General features: G+C 37.2%; 1 protein-coding gene across 4 annotated transcripts in view; it reads right to left on the bottom strand.

The window, feature by feature from the left end:
- Positions 1-477: 477 nt before the first annotated feature.
- NCKAP1 (NCK associated protein 1) overlaps positions 478-17,933 on the bottom strand; it is a 60,569-nt gene continuing 43,113 nt past the window's right edge. For 3 of the 4 annotated variants that reach the window (XM_027637268.1, XM_027637267.1, XM_027637270.1), the window contains 8 exons: positions 14,563-14,656; positions 13,925-14,007; positions 13,378-13,458; positions 9,625-9,718; positions 7,906-8,022; positions 4,478-4,587; positions 2,198-2,287; positions 478-1,646 (listed from right to left, as the gene is read on the bottom strand). In XM_027637268.1, coding sequence (XP_027493069.1) covers positions 1,530-1,646; positions 2,198-2,287; positions 4,478-4,587; positions 7,906-8,022; positions 9,625-9,718; positions 13,378-13,458; positions 13,925-14,007; positions 14,563-14,656 — 786 coding nt within the window. In that variant the 3' untranslated portion in view covers positions 478-1,529. The remainder of the gene's footprint in view (positions 1,647-2,197; positions 2,288-4,477; positions 4,588-7,905; positions 8,023-9,624; positions 9,719-13,377; positions 13,459-13,924; positions 14,008-14,562; positions 14,657-17,933) is intronic. The other variant, XM_027637269.1, reaches the window with a different exon arrangement.

Below are 17,933 nucleotides of genomic sequence, written 5' to 3'. Positions count from 1 at the left end.
ACTTCCTTAGGACAATTTTATTCCAGTACTTTTTTCCTCTGGACAGAGGAAGCTATTGTAACTGAGCACACAACAGCTCTTTCATAATAGAAAAAGTTACCAGCATGCAGAGAAGTTGCACCAAGAACAGGGGCTCTATACAATGTCCAGAGCCTGCTGAGGAACACACAGCTTTTATATGCTGGGGATTACAGAGCACAACCATCTGGTCAGCTTTCAGGCTAAATGAGCCCACACTATCCTGCAGGCCAATTTGCACGACTGATAAAAAAAAAAGGCCTATTATACATCTGTCTCAGTCATTCCTGATGTTACGGTGTTAGCAACACTCGCCTGTTCCAGGATTATTTCGAGTTTTATACTTAAACAATACACATTCCTGTGGGTACAACCGGCATCGCTAAGGACTGTATAAATGGTGCTCTCACTTCATTGTGTAAAAGTAAGATTTAAAGGATAATGGCACTAAACTGACACTTTTTACATTGTTTTTAATTCCTTCTTCCAACTTTTTACAAGATTCACTATCGCAGAAGCCAAAAGGTGAAGGATTAAAAGAAGTCTTCACATAAAAGCTCTAAGGATTGATATTTAATGAACTGTGAGATGTAAATCAATGCATAACAGCACATCTTAAGCTTAAAATACTAGGATAACATTTATATTAAAAATAATTCACCTACGGATAATACAGTCTAGTGTTTATTGTATGTTATGGAAGGTACACTTGAATTTCAAAAATTTAAAACATATAAAAAGTGGTTAAGGACTAACATGTTATCAACATGTGATAAATGTGTAAGAATGTTTATTATACAGCAGGGTATAATGGTAGTGTTAATGCCAACAGGGCACCACAGAAGTTAGTTTAAAAAAAATTTCCACTATGCTTTATACAAACACCACCACTTGCTGTTGTTTAAGAGTATCGGGAAAGGATCTCTGTCTGTAGGATAAGCCGTCATATAACATTTTTAATGTTAGATAGTGTCATAGTACATAGATCGGTGAAGGTTTCAAAATAAAACTAGAAATGCTGTAATTACTTCACAGAAATGCACATCCAATATTTGTTTTCAATAAGAACAATAGGTACAAGATTATAACTCTCCCTATATGAAATAATTTACACACAGATGAAAGCTACACTATCTAAAATAATCACTAAATACATTTTTCTTCTGGGAAATAAACAAGCAATTTTTGTTTTGCAGGATCAATATCAAAAAACATATAGCAGAAGTACTATTTTTAAAACATAACTGATGCTCTGAAGTTAAAAAAAAAAAAAAAGGAAGAAATGAGAAAAAATATTTTCCATGAATGTGCAACCTAAAATCAACCAAGCTTATATCGTAGTACAACCATATTAAGAAACCACTGATCAGGAATACAACTTTATGGAAAAAGTTTATAATTCACAAAAACTGTTCATCAGGCCATAAAGTAAAATAGCTCCGCAGTTTACAGATCAAACTGAGGCCACATAGATGCGTGCGTGCTATGTCCTATCTCCAGTGAGTAGATACTTAGGCAGAGGATGTGACACTTTGTTTGTAGACAGCATGGTATGCATTTCTCAGCAAGACGTAAGGGAAACAAGACTCCAAGAGATCCATTGTCAGGAATGGAGACTCCTGCACAATCTGAAAAATACCAGAAACACAAGGTTTTGCAGAACACCTTTTACTGCCTGCTGCTGATAATCTATTCTGAAGTAGATACTTCTGGCCTGCAGTAACCACCTACATGTTTCAAGGCAGAAATAAATAGCACAAAGTTTAAAATGTAGGGGAGAAACACTGCTATAAACTCACCACTTCTAAAAGCTTTCCTATATATGCAGTCATCTTCCAAAAGATACAGAATACTGAAAGGAAACCTCTGAACACTGGTTCTTTAATGTGAATTTTCATTTTAGTGTTGTATGTACTAAGTGAACAGTGACAGTGATCTGAACAACACGATACAATGTTTTAGGCAACAAAGGACAACAGCAAAAATGTGTGTATGTGTTTGGGGGAACGAAAAAAAAATCCTGAACCTTGAAATGCCAGGAAGAAGGACACTAAAAATGATTTCCACTGGTCTGGGAGCTGCAACGCCCAAGGTGACACCCAAAAACCCCTGGCTGAATGATGCAACATGAAGCCTATTCCTTCAGTTAGTAGCACAAACAGAACACACAAATGCTCACCATGTCTAGTAGTAGGTAAACAGATTCTCTGTTTCTTGTAGTAGTTTTGTCCGTCTCCTGACCAATCTTCAGCAGACTGGATGATGCAAGCTACGTAAAATGAGTATTTCAAAGCAATAAATAAAACAATGCATTGATGGGCTTCTGCTATTTTGTTACACACAGCCAAGGGACTCTAAGCTGTACTAATAATGACCAAGGAAAGTAACCCTGAGCACAGGAACCACTGGGCTTTAGCCTCAGTGAGCCGTATTTGTCTATTCCTAGTAGCGATATGTGCTATTTCAACACAAAAGGCAAATTAATTTATTGCAGAGAATTTTTAATTGTAATCATTGGTTAACAATTATAAAGTCTACTGAAATTAATGACAGAACTTCCACGGGATCGAGGTCTGACTCCTCTGTCCTTTCAAATATATGTATTTCCAATTGCATATTTCCAATATACATATCGACTCACTGCATTTTTGTAAGATAAAAAATGATTGAAGTTTTAACTGCTTGAAATTGTACCAATTTTCATACAGAAGGAAAAGCTAAATTTTACTGCGTAAGCATTAAACAAATGTCATCCTAACTGTAAATTAATAATATTTCATCAAACAACGAGCAACCTATTTTCCTAGTTTTAGAAGACATCCCAGAAACTTCTAACATGCACTTAGGTATTTACAACCTCAGGATCACAGAAAACAGTAAAATACTTGATTTACAGATGCCTTGATACTTCATGTTTTCATGCCTTACAGAAATTTGAAAAAAAAAAAAAAAAATCCTTCCCACTTTCAGATGTACAACCATCATTTATGCCCTCACACCACGAACTGGCAATGTGCCTAAACCACATGTTTACCAGAAATGGATTTAAATTAGAGCACTAAGTTTAAAAATCTAAATCAATATTCCTCTTGAACAAATTCTGTCATGAATCAATTTGTAATGTGAAGTCAGTATACACACTTCAAAAGATGCTTGGTACGTACTCATCAGCATCAAACAGCCTCCTAAGTTCCTTCCATATTTAATTAACTTGGATAGGAAAGCAGATCATCTCCAGCACTACATTTTTAACTCGAGAGAAATGTGAATTTCTTTCAGAGTAACAGTAAGTGATACATAAAAGGTGCTAGAAAAGAAAGATTAAAAAAATATCTAACTATCAAGTCATGGTCTGTGCAGTAAAAGCAGCGGTCTGAAAGCAGTCCATGAACAGTAAAAAAATGCAAACCTCATACCAAAAGTGTTTTTATCTCACGAAACTATACTGGTTTCCTTCACTTGTCAAATGTATGCAACTTGATACAACCATTTCTCTTTAATCTTTCACAGTCAGTAGTTGCATTAGACAAGGTCAATGGCCATAAGGTTTCTTCCTGTTTTATAAAATGCAGTGAATTTCCAGAAGTGAAAAATTCTTTTAATTTAAAAAAAAAAAAAAAAAGAAAAAGAAAAAGAAAAATTGTTTCTGTGAACTTCTGGTTACAGAAAGTTACCTAAAATAAGGAGGGAAGGGTTATTGTTTACCCATTTCAGCACCAAACAAACAAACAAAAAAAATCAAGAACCATTCAAAATTGGTCGCAATTTTTAAAAATTTAAGTGAAGCTGCTGTTTTAGCCTCTAGTTTCCTTCAAGTATTGGCTAATTAAGAGTCACTTTAAAAATTAAATTTCTGCTCAAGTAGCACACCAAAATGTATTTAAAACACATCGCCATCACCTGAGGGCTTTTGATTTTTTTCTAAGCATCACTAAGGATTTCAGCAGCTTTCATCTTCAACCTACACTGAAGCATAAAAAAATTGTTCTTCCCAACTAGCTCTGTTACGTGCTGCTACCTGGCAGTTCATGTTTAAGAAGGGTAGGCACGTCAAAAGGGACAGCACAAGAGCCATTCTGGAGTTTATTTTGCTTTTTCAAAGAAGGTAACTGAAGTGCCTAACTTCATGGGAAAAGTCTGCTAGACAGAATCTTGATTTCATATGCACTGCACATTTCTTTTTCCAGTCATGGGCCATGCAATGTGAGAGATGGTATGTGCTAAAATACTAAAGACTGTACTGAAAAAAAAATTATGACACCTGTACTGATTTGCTCCTGGTGCTTTCCAACATCACACATAGCTGACTATAAAGAACTACTGCTCAATTTAATCTGTGTATAGACCTGTATTAACATACTTCTCTCTTGTGCAACAAAAGCAGATTTCTATGAAATCAGCTGCATTGCATCCCAAATCAACAGCACATTTTAACAATTAGAAACAAAGTTATACATACAGCCAAAAATTCTTTAAGACGGTCTTCAATGCTTCCCTTGTGGATGGTAAATAAAGCTGCTGCAATCTGGTTGATAGCTTTTGCCAAGCAGTGAATGTTGTTGCAATGCCCTGAACAAAAACATAGGCAAATTACCTCCGCACCGTGTTTGAAAGTGACAGTATTCCTTGGAAAACATCACCAAAGAGACTTGTCACAACAGAAGAAGAACACTTTGCATCTTACACAGAGGGAGCAAAGCACTCTTGCACACTGAACTTGCCACCAGAAGCACTGATCTCCCTTCCAAATGGTCACAACAAACTGACAAAGATCCCCCTGGCTTTCAGAAAAAAGAAAAGGAATATATTGGAAGTTTATCTGGTTTCCTACAAAAGAGTATTAACACTTGACTGGGCTAAAAGACAGATGCAAGTAGGACTTTTTCAAGCTGATTGACCATTTCTTTCCCTCCTCTGTGTAAATGAAGAAGTCCTCATGCCCAGACAGTATTCTCCCAAGAGATCTAAAGGCATTCAAGAGCAAAACTGTTGAATTGCTAATTGCCATACATAACATCTTGCCTAAAATTCACCCAGGCTTCAGAGCCCTGGAAGGTGATTACATGACACCAGTTTTCAAAGAGAGCAGATGAACTGCTCCTCAGTAAGCCTGGAGTCTCTTCTAGAGGCACATTAAGTCAAATCTACCACTTTACAACAAAATTAACAGACATTTGGGCAAGTATCTTGGGGAAAATGCTAGCATATGAGAAGGAGTGTCTTTGAATGGGTTAACAAGTACTCAAGCATGCAAACACTGCTGACTCTTACCAATTCTTTTTGACCATTGTTGAGCACTGAGCTAATTTTTTCATTCAGTCATTTATCATGACTCCAATTTTCATGCTTGAATTGTGAGGTCAGCTGGACCCCATCACTCCACATGAGAAAAATCCATTTTTCCCCATGCATATCACTATGAAATTCCTTCAAATTAATTGTATCTGTCATTTCATTACCCAATTTACTCAGTATTGTAATAACTCTGCACCTTTTCACTCCTCTAATACCCTCAATAATTTTACATGATACAAAAATTTTCTCATCCCACTCTTCAGCCCCCCATTCAGGTTGGTATATGGATATGCCGACTAGTAGGTGAAGATCCCTGTGGATCTCCACCAGCAGGTCCCAAAAATTGATACTCTTATTTTTATGTGAACATTAGTCAAGAACATCTGTTCTGCTTAATTCTGATTTAAATTCATATTTGTTTTTGAAGAGACTAGTTTGGTTTCTTTTTTTTAAGTGACTTCATGTCTCTGGCTGTAGAAAAAGCATCAGCCAGGGAATTCAGAAGAGGAACTGTTGTCTTCCAACCTGCAACAGGTTTCAAGTATTTAGAAAAGGCTATGGCTCTTGCAGACTAGTGTTCTACTCCAGCCTCTAATTGCCAAGTTAGCCCTCTAGCCTGGTATTTGATTAGCAGTTCAGATTCCTTACTGGGAACAAAAGTAAAAGTCTGTTAGTGTTTGAGCCTTTATCTGGAACTAGTGGAAGAAACAGACTTGATCTTGAAGAAGGCTGAGGGAATGCAGACAATGCTACAGCTGTCCAAGCACTGCCTGTATTTGGGAGATATCTCTTGCCAGATGAGAAACCTGAAACTCCTTCAAATCTGTGACTTGTTGATGGATAAATTCAGGATTTGTCCCAGGAATTTACTTCATAAAAAGCAGCATTTATTAAGTTCACATTCTGGAAATAGCATTTATATTGTTTCAAGCCAGATGTTTTACAATAAGAGTAGAACACATGAAAAAAAGTAGTATTATGCAAGGAAGGCAGGAATGACAAGGTCTATTCTGTTTGTTCAGTTATTTTTGTAGAGTGAATATTTTTTATATGTATTCCTTTTGCCAGACTCTTTTCCTCTCAATAAAAGAACCCACTCAGTAAAGAATTATGCAACACAGAGGCCACGTCTCACAAAATCAGTACCAACTCCTAATACAGGCTTATTTGAGTTCTAGATGGAACTTCTCCCCAGTCAACACTTTCTTTCATGCCATCTTATTAACTGGACTTACTTTAAGAACTCACAAGGCTTCTCCTGACTTCACGTTAAGAGTTATTTAATGTAAATGAGACCACGTAAACTAGAATATTTAAGCTACATGGTACAAAACAAGCAGAAGATAAGAACGATCTGTTGTTTCAGCCTGCTAAGAATCTGAAGAAAAAGAATGCAAAGACCAGTAGAAATACTATGGGAGTGCAGATAACATGAAACAACTCTGCAGGTTACAGATTGTTCTTCCCACTCATAGGGAAAAGCTGTTAACTTGAAAACTTGTAACTTTTCAAATCAGTGTTCAAGTTCCACTCATTTCACCAGATTTATCCAATTTTTTCACAACTGGAAAAGGCTACACTGTCTTTTTAAAATGAAACTAGAGTTAACAGATCCCTAATCTCTCAAAACTGAACAGAAGGCTGATTAACTCCATTTAAAACAACAATCTTGGGTCTCTCAAAAAATGTGATTTGCATACCACACTAGGTGATACAGAAAACTTTCAGAATTTTTGGTATTTTCCTGCTACTTTAAACTTTCAGAAGTCAGCTTACACTTACTTTGTGAGTTACAATTTTGAGCAGATTAAAAATAATGCAACTTGAAAAAAATAATTGGAGAAAACATGCTGTACCCAGTAAATGGATGCAGAATAAACATGGTCTTTTGTGTGAGTCAGGCTACACATCACAAAGGAAATAGCTTGGACAGCTGAAAGGTGATTTTTATATGTGTTGGAACAGTTTGTCAGTGTTTTTTAAACTTAATTTTGTCAGCGTGAGAACTTTTTTTGTGGATTATATGCAAAGAATTTCCTTGAGGCAAAGATTATTTTTTTAAATAAGAAAGTTGAACTACTGTGTAGGAAATCTCTTCACAGTTTACACCTTCCAGATTCCGTTTCCAAAACCTTATGTTTGGTCATACGAACAGCATATTAAATATAGAAAAGACACCTTGTATGACTGGCCCAAAGCCAATGTAAACATTATAGTCTAAGTATGATGTTTTAATAGAGACTATATTATTACATAATAAGTCTCACACTAATTAATGCAGAATCTGTGCTCCAGCAATTCTACATGTTAGGACAACATTGCCCCCTACAGTATCTAAACTGTTCTGAAAATTTCAAGCACAAAACTGCTTTTTTATAGAAAGTTATGTCAAACAAGAGTTTAAGTAAACGCTATTTAAACTACTTTCAGAAGAACTTGCCTAGATTAGGGCTAACTGATCTTTAAATTTTGGTTACTATAAAATGTAATTAAATATTCAAAGCAAATGTATTCAAGATACTACCAGGACTATCGTGAAGAGAGCATTCACAGCAAATATTGAGATGACTCTCAATACAGACTCCGTATTACCTTCGATGGCAGGGCTGTACTGAGACATCACATTACTCGCCAAAGTCGGCAAGGAGACAGCCACGAAGACCATCAGAAGGCAAGCAATTTTATATTCTTCTTCTGGACTTATGTTTTCTAAAAACAAAAATAACGAAGTTCTTTCATTAAAAGAAGTAATCTTGAAATATTTCCTTTCGACTGCAGGTAGATTAGAATGCAAAATGTTCAACCGAATCAAAATTTGAACCCAAAACCAACAAAATGTTTGTACTGTGAAAGGATAAATATGATGTCAGTCTTGCCAAAAGACACAGGGTGGAGCTGCAAAATGTCCAGTCTGATATCTCTGAGAACAAAGGGAAGCCAGTGCCACCCCCCCACTTTTAACCATTTAGTTACTAAGACTTTATCATGCTGAGCAGAATAGTCATCTTTTCATGCTGATGTAAACCCAGTTATTGCTCAGAGGTGAGGAGGGCTTTTCTTGCACTCTCCCTCTGGCAAATGAACAGAGAGTGACAGTGAACTCACCTCAAATCCCACAAAACCTTGTGCTTTCAAAAATAGCAGCATCGTCACACATTAGTGTAAGATTAATTTAAATAAAGTCAACCATTGGTGACACACAAGAACTTGTCTCTATGCAAGTTGAATTACTAAAAGCAAAATATTTCAAACTGCAAAGGTAAGCATCAAAATACAAGATCATAAACAGGCATGAAGAACATACAGACATTCCCTCTCTTGTTCACCCAGCTTAAACATTTCACCGCAATAAAAATAAACCATTTAAAATGCCCTTTTTGATACCAGGTATCTTTCAAAGATATACTTCTGTATATACATTATATACTTTCTGTATACATATAACAACACCTTGAGTTGTGGGTTTTTTGAGGTGCACAAAGAAACTGTGCTTGACACTGAAGTTCAAATACTGAAATGCCCCTCAGAATTATCTGTATTTTCCTCCTAAAATAACTACTATTAAAGCAAGAAAAAACAACTTAGCATTTAAAATAGTCATGATCTGATTATAACAGTAAATATCCATAACACACAGAGGAAAAAAAGCAATTAAATGCTCAGTAAGGAAGATATGGAAAAAAGTTGAAGACTGTCAAAAAGCACTTAGGAGTCTTAATTCATGCCAGAATAAACAAAACTGAAAAGCTTGGACAGCAGTGCCTTAAAGCAAATAAGAGGAAGCACTATACATGTTAGAGCATTAACATGTTTATTTTCCCATGTTTTTCCCTTGCAAGCTCCATGTTAACACTTGTATAACACACTGGTAACAGTGTTGTGGGATTCATGCAGCACATTCAGCTGACATTTCAACTCCTAACACTTCCTTAGGTGACAGGTTTGTTACAGATCTGTGTCACAGAACTGATCTGTAGCTGTTCACAAGACAGTCCTATTGTCATTGTCATCAAATGACAGGAGTTTTCACCATTAAACTCCTTCAGCATCTGTCCCTTATCCTTTTCTAGGCCAACAAGTCAATTCATGTGTCTTTGAAAAGCTTCTCAAGCTAACGATCAGCAGGCAGCAGGCACAAATAATTCATGCTCTTATGCCATTTATGAAGTTCATTGAAGGAATACAAAGGCCTCAAGATACACAAGTTTCCTCCTAGCACTGTAAACACTTCTATGCCTGGGTACATTTACTTTTTCTACTCCATCACTTTTTTTTTTTAACATTTGTCCTTTTTGAATTGGAACTTCTTACCTGATTTTTGGGAAGACAGTGCTACAACCAAGGCAGGATCAATCTCACAGGGCAATCCAGCAGCTGATGACAGTTCATATACATTCATTGCCACCTGAGGCAAGAACAAAGACAACACTGAATGCTTTTGTGTAAAGATGATGAAGAACAGTTTTGCTGTAATGTTTAAAATGTTCATATTAAAGTTTAGGGCACTAAGGAATTTCAGAGATTTGGCAAAAATAAGATAGAGACTCTAGATTTTGTTTGTTTCTAACCTACACTGAGCAGCTGGGTCAGTACTTTGTGCACCAGATTATAATTTCTGTGTGTCAAGACAAACAAAGCCTGTATACTTTCCTACATTACCTCCAAAGAAAACGCTCTGACTTCCAATTAGCTCTTTCTACATCTTTCTTTAATGTTCAAAAGAAACTAACATATTTGCTCTACCAGATCTAAAGCATCAGTTCACATCTGCAAATAAAGCATTTTTAAACAAAAGCGAAAAGTTACAACTTGGTGAAACAGAGAGAGGCAGAAATCTCACAACATTCAAATTTCAGACAGATTCAGTGTTCAGAGATTTCAAGCACCAAGAACGAGACTCCACGTGCCCCTAACATTGGGAGGAACCAAGAACATCTTGAAATGTATTCCATTTTCCAGCCTATCCCGGGATGTATCTTTTATTACCATTGACGAGCATTCAACACAGTTGTTTGCTTCTCTTTCCATTTACTATTTTGACAAAGTTTCTGAAACCATAGTTCAGATGAACCTCTGCAAAAACAGGTCTACACCACATAAAAAGGACTACAGGAAGCACTAGCAATGTGTCATACTGCCATTAATATCTGAGAATTTTACACTTCACCCATAAATTGTCACGTATACTTGAGCAGCTCCTCGTAACAAACATTGTGCAGACTATCCTTATTTGTGTGCTCCAGGCTGGCATCTGGACAAGGTTCACAGCCAACAGGTTAAAAAGAATCATAGAATCATAAAATAGTTGGAAGAGACCTTAAAGATCATCTTGTTCCAACCCCCTGCCGTGGGCAGGGACACCTTCCACTAGACCAGGTTGCTCCAAGCCCTGTCCAATCTGGCCTTGAACACTGCCAGGGGTGGGGATCCACAGCTTCTCTGGTCAACCTGTGCCAGAGCCTTACCACCCTCACAGTAAAGAATTTTTTCTTAAAATCCAATCTAAATCTACTCTCAGTCTGAAGCCATTCTGCCTTGTCCTGTCACTACATGCACTGTGGAACAAATAACAGCCTGTTTCTAAAACCCTGTACAGACAGCCCAACAATTTAATATTAAAAATATTCAAGAAAAAGGAGAAGAAATCCTTATTTTGACAGTCATCCCAAATAATAAGTTTCAGGGATAGAAAAATAAAAATAACATTTCATAACAAGTATTCATTTCATGAACAGCTTTAAAGCTATTTACGTTTTGCTTGGTAAATTCAGTACGTAGGAAATTACTGTTATTATATCCTAAAATATGCCCAATAGGGAAATTCTCCCAATCCACTGTACAGTGCCTTGTAAAGATCTGTCTGTTGACATGCCTTCATTTAAGGAAAAAAGAAAAGTTTGCCTTATTGTCCCAAAAGAAGGCTTTGTTTCCTATATTTGCACTGCTGTATGTGACAGGGCCAGGAGAATGCTCAGAGCTGCTGATCGTCCACAGGGCTTAATTGTTAGCAGTTAATTGTTAGCAGGCTCTCAGCACAGGCCTGGCCCTTCCAACAGAGTCGCTTGGAAGACAAAGCTCTTCCAGAGTTCTGGGGGAGTATATGTGAGAGTTCCCAGTATTCCAAACAAGCACTGTGGACAAGATCACACTGGTTTGGCTTCTTCCCCAGGCAGAGTCCTTCAGCATTATCCAGGCAAGCTGTGCACTCTCCAACAAGCCCACACGCCATCGCGCCGCACCACCACACGCGACATCTGCGGTTGGCACTGTGCGAACACCCAGCATGGCAGAGTGTTCCACAGCACTCAGAATTTATTTCAGAGACTTCTAACTAGAAAAAACGCACACCAACACAAAAAATAGATGTACTTAGGAATCACAGTAGAGCTACAGCAGGCAGAAAAAACCAACGGCCAAATATTACATGAAGCAGAGGCAACCAGGTAGTGCCCCACGGCAAGAGCCAGGCTGCAGTGCCCAGCAGGGCTTGATTTAGCAGTAAATAGCTTTCTTTTTTGCGATCCAGTGATGGATTTTTTTTCCCCATCCAATCATTCCAGTGACTGTAAATTACTCCACTGACTTCCAGAAAATCAGCAGCCAGCACTATGCTCTCTTGTATCTGCTGATGCAAATGAGTTCAGCAACATCTCTGGAGATTCACTGGAATGCTTACAGTGATGATCAGCTTAAAAGTATCAGTGGTAAAATAGTCTTCGATGATTATTGTTGCAGCCTTTTTCCCACCCTGTTTTTCACCACTCTTTTGATACCAAGAGGGTGTAAGATGATTTCTGAGAAGATGAAGCAAAGTAAGGAGTGAACTTCCCTTCTCATCTCCTCTGGATGCTGATTCCTCAAGTCCAATAATGGAACATGATGTTTTGGTGATCAATAACTTTTTCTTTAAGAAGGTTTTTATTAAGAAGTGCAAAGGCAACTTGCATCATTTTAATATAATTTTTATGATGAGCCCGTACACTTTAAGTTAATTATCCATAGCATTTCCACAGAATTCCTCTACTGTGGTATGAATTGCAATGTTTTCTGTGACATCGAAAACTCATGGCTGATTTATTAGCATGTGATTACATTGTGTAACGAAATAGCAAGTGAAATTTCAGTAACTTGGTCTGAAAATAAGTCAGAATTTAACTGATAAACAGTGTCTTTTGAATCATTAAGCCCATGATAACAGACTCTGAACCTTTAAAAGGAGAAGGATGTTTCTTTTTTAGTGAATTTTCATTCACAAAAAACTTGGTTTCTTTCCTCAAGGTTAACAGAAAAATGTAAACTTCAAGTTGAGGAATAACAACATCTTCCGGCCATTAAAAACAATACTTTGCTCAAGAGCAGATTTCTAAAAGCTGTTTCTATAAAAGTTAGAGAGTTGTGCAATGTATATCCCACTACACATTTTCTGCAAATCAAACTGCTGCAATACCATTAAGAAGCAGGAATCCTTCACAGACTCCAACCTGCCATAAGAGATTAAAAACCAGCTAGGCTGCAGCTACTGTGCATACATGTCCAGAAGCCATGTGATGTGCCAACAAGGGGTTTTGGATGGGACCATACTATCATTCAGAAGGAAAGTACCTTATTTAAGCTGCCTTTTTTTTTTCTTTTTCAGATAGTGATTTCACAAGAATTTTCAATTTAAGGTCAAAATCAGACTTGCAGCTTTTACATGCACAGAGCTCCAACCACATAGAAGTTCATTTTTACCAGTTATACTGCTCACATTATGAAGCAGCTCTGCATTCTTCCCTTTATTGTTTAGTCATGTTTTAACACTTGATAAATTTTGCTCTTAATTCTTTCTATAAGAGTTCTCATATGTGATCACAGGTAGAAAGAGACTCGTGCCTATCCTTTCAGCTGGTTGCAATTTTTTCCCCAGAACATTATGAGGCTGCAGATCCACAACTACTAAGTTCCTGGACAAAAAAAAGGCATTTTTTGTGCCTGGATTTTTGACACTAAGCATGAAAGTCTTGCCCCTTGCATATTTTCAGTAAGCTCCAAAATTACTCCATCACCCTTTCAGCCAAACGTTACCTTCATATCAGTTTCTCTTGGAATGTGATCTTTGAAGTCCTCAATAGAACTTACAAGGAAAGGAATGTGGTAGGATAAGACCTAAGAGACACAAACACATACAAAATGAGAAAGATGACTTTCCAATGTTAATGATAAGTTAGACACTACCATTATTTTACTGGACTTATTTCCTTTTTAATCAATTTTTTTTAATGCATTTGAATTTGTTTGTGGATTTAAGACATTAAAGCCTAACAAATGCAAAAATCAAGCTGTTTCAGACAAAATGAAATAAAAGCTTTTAAAATCTACTAAACACAGAGAACATTGAGAGGCAATGTTCTAAACTAAAACCTGTATGTTTTAATGTAACATTTCTCTGAACAGTACTCAAAAAGTAGATTCCTCCACCCCAACTTGCAGTTCAAAGTTATGGCTGAGTATTGCCATTTTACCCACATTTTTAAGAGGTAGCATCCCTAAACAGTGAAGCTTCAAACCTCCTGTCATTCCATTAAATTAAATACAATGAAAACAATTAAGAACATATTTTGTTCTTCCTTACATCTCTAAGTGCTTCCTGTGCCAATGATCGGAAAGACAAGATAACACCAATAATTGTCATTCTCTTCAAAACACTGTCGACAGCTGAAAGGAGAACAGTGAACAAAGTGCTGATGATTAGAAACTCAATTCTTCAAATAAGAGAAAGGAAATATTTAACAAAGTACAGAAAACAGCAAGGTACTGAAATAATGGCATTCCTTAAAAGAGTCAAAATAAACAGTGCTAAAGCAGGCTTTTATAGCTGAATCCACAATGGGATTTTCAGTAGAAGACTATCACGTTAACCACGTCAGGAATGAAACCTGGTACACACAGGTGTCAGTGCTGGATGCCAACACTGGTTCAGTGCTTTCTTGAGGCCAAAAATGTCTCTTAATAATAATTTATATTTTTTTTGCTATAGCTATGAGATGTTCAAAGCTCATCACTGCTATAATGCCCATGCACTAATTAACACTGAAATCTCACTTTATCTGTACGTGAGAAGACTAGAAAAGTTTCAAAAGATCCACCAGTTTACATGATCTCACGTACATTTTGCTGCTTCTGTATGCTTAACACAGAGAAATTAATTTTTCTCATTTTCTTTACAAAGACAACTATAAAAAGCAACTCAGTGTGTTTAGAAGGACCCACAGGATAATCTTTTAAAGAGCGCTGCCATCTGGTCTGGCTTGTCAAAGCTGGTCCTCATCTGTGTTAGAACTTCAACATTCTCCACCACGAGTTTCTATAAAGAAGCAAGGATTCAAGTCAGCTACAGATTTCAGCATGTTAACTGGGTAAATGCCTGATTCAGGATATTTTGGCCCAGCAGAAAGGCAACTAACCCCATGGGGTACAGATATACCCCCTGTGTTCACAATGGGATAAAATATCAATATTATCTTCAGGCAATACTCTACACAAAAGCAAGCTCTGAATCATACCCCAGAGCATTAGATATCCCTTGGAACGTGATTTTTTCTATTGAGCAATGTGTACTACTTCTTAAAGCAAAGGAATGAAACTCAGTAAAACCAGACAATAGCTCCTCATGGCATTCAGCTTTTCATAAGAAAAGTATACAGGTATCAATAAAAATGCAAATTCACAAACTAATCCATTCTTATGGGGTGCTCCTTGTAACAGACAGATAACATACAAATGCCAAAAATTATGTTTCGCCATTGTTTCTGCCTGTCAAAAACTTCCTACCAAAACTTCTGTGTCAGTTTTCCACCAGAAGTTCTCACCAAGATTTTCCCACTGGAATTTTCCTGTCAAAAGATCCTGGTTTTGTTCATAGTTATCATATCTCTGCGAACATCTGAATAGGGCTATGTGCCAAGAAACCACACACAACCTCCTTTGAACACTATAAAAGATGAGGAAAAGTTTGGGAAGAGCAGGGAAAGAGGAACGGAAGAGAGAGTTGGCTATAACCGCTAACTTGCCCTCACCCTCTGCCTCGCCCTCACCTTTCCTTCTGCCGCCTGGGAGTTGCCTGTCCGAGACTGGACCTCTGCCATCTTGGAGTGGATCAAGACCCACCGTGCTACCCGCGTGAGTTTTTCCACCCTGACCATATTTCTGAGGGCTGAGAAGTGCATACCGAGACCTCCCGCACGGCCTGGGGCCGCCCGGTGTGAGCAGCTAAGCTGCAGAGAGGCCCACATCCTGGCTGCATTCCAGACAACTAAGACCCCCCTGCAGCTAAAGAGATAGCATCACATCGAAAGCAGGAGAGACCAGAGGAAAAAAAAGGCAAAAACTGCTTCTCTCTCTTCCCCACTCCACAAATCAGCTCGGACGAAAAGGTAGTTTTTTGGTGGTAATCTTTTTCTCTGCTTCTAAAAGTAATCTTAGCATTTTCTAATCTTTTCTTATTTTTTCCTCTTTCTCTTTGCATCTCTTAGCAATTAATAAAACAGTTTTGGTATCAACAGATAACTTGTATGAGTTTTAATTTTGCTCAAGGGAATATTCGAATACAGAAGTTCTTTCTGCAATATTTTAGCAGATTGTAACACTCCTTTCACTAGTTATGCTGAAATTTAATGTTGGTAAAATTGAAAAATAGAATCAAGAATGTAAGAGTCAGACTGTTCAATCTTGATGCAGTTTACTTGAAATTTTTTTCCATTATAATATAAAATAAAAACAAAGATATTCATTCAAGTTCCAACACCTTAGCCTGAAATAGTTAAACTCAAATGCAGTAGTTTTCATGTCAGTTTGACCAAATGAAAAGAAAATATGTCCCTATTTCTGATTTTTAACAGCTCTCATACATGCAACCTGTAGCATTAGGGTAAATGTAATAACTTTCCTGAAATCATTCTCTAAACACGTATCAGATTTAGTTTTACATTATAGAGATTGCATAATCACACCTATAAAATGTCAGATCCAAAAAGGTTTCTTGTTAATAGAGGAACTTATGTTGTGTCAAGCAGTATTTTTAAACTCTCTTCAAGCAAGAATAGGGTAGTTTATTCTTACCAAAAATATTTTTGCAGTCTGAATGCATAGTACCTTATTTCAGAAATGGAAAATATGATTATCTCTCTTTAGACAGAGGGCAACCAATGGCTAAGGAAATTTAGATCTTTTGTGTTCTTCTTAAAATTGAAGAAAGTTTTTCCTTTTGTTTGAAGATTTCCATTAGTTCTTTGAATACTAAGCAATATCAAGGTAAAAAAGATGGAAGGAGAAACCAAGATATGCTGGGTTGGGGGTGGTATTCCAAAGTGATTATTAGTAGTTTTCTTTTTCAAGTGGATGCATTCCAATCCATCTTAATTACCAGAGGAGGCAGCAGGAAAAATTAACATTCATTAAATATGTAGACCTATAAGCTATTCCCATAAACTCAAGTCCACCCATAATCCAGCCAGTGGACCTAATTTTTTTCTTGTCACCTTCACTCAGAAGCAAGGAAAGAAGGAAGCTACACAAAATTCAGCAAACTAACCAACTAGAAGAATTTTCAAGGTCCCTTCCAACCCAAACCATTTGATGATGATCAATGTGTGCACATGTGCACACACACAAGACACACAGGGTGTACTCCTGTGCTGAAAGCCAAAGCAAGACTGGTTTGCACTGACATCAAGAGGCAATTTTAAACCAAGAGATGTATCAGAACTTGGCAGATGTGTGGCATTTTAATTTAAATCCCTCAAAACTCACCAGAAGGCAATATTGAGGGCAATAGCCCATGCACATTATTACTGAGTCAAGCTTTCAGCTTCACAAAGAATAACCAGTATATTAGTTAAGATTTAAAAGGAACAGGCTGGCATATAGTTCAGTCACTTCAACGAGGCAATTTTCCCCTTCCTTGCCCCAGTCTTAAACTTCAGATATAAAACCAACACCTGGTCCCACCGTGGGAAGCAAAGCAAGAATGTTGAACCCTACTCTTAATGAAGTCCCCATTCTGTTCTATTCTTGCTTTCTTCCCCCAAACACAGATGCTTCTCAGTACTCTCTTGCTAAGCCAACTGCATCTCAGTCAAAGAGATGAACATTTTATTACTTCATTTTTTCCCTCCAAACACGTGGATCTACATTATGCTATGGTTACCCTCCGCAGCATCAGAAAACAAGAGATTTCAGACAGAATTTCAAGTTCCTTTTAAAAAAATACAGAGCTCCAGTGTAAATTGTGTTGATTTTGAGGAAGTATGACAACTCCTCAGTAAATGCACAATTAGAGCAGCAACTAACATCTGCCCTGTGCTTTACTTGAAACGTGGCACCTTGGAAAGCATGAGCAGCCCCTCTCCTTAAGCTTACGTGAATAAAAGGCTTCAAACCTTTTGGGGCATCACACATCCCAGCCACTCAGCAGCACTGCAATTCAGGTGTTTACAGAGGGAACAAGATCTTTGAAACTGTAACATGGGATGTATCAAAACCACACACTTTTAAAAGGCCTGGTCTGCTAATAATAATAAATTATTGAAGGGAAAAAAAATGAAAGTTCCTTAGATCTCTGAAGTATTCGTACACATTTTTAA

The sequence above is a fragment of the Corapipo altera genome, unplaced genomic scaffold (genome assembly GCF_003945725.1).
Source record: "Corapipo altera isolate COAL_440 unplaced genomic scaffold, ASM394572v1 45, whole genome shotgun sequence".
Taxonomy (NCBI): domain Eukaryota; kingdom Metazoa; phylum Chordata; class Aves; order Passeriformes; family Pipridae; genus Corapipo; species Corapipo altera.
Note: the sequence above shows the minus strand (reverse complement) of the source record. Positions and strands in the feature narration are given on the sequence as shown.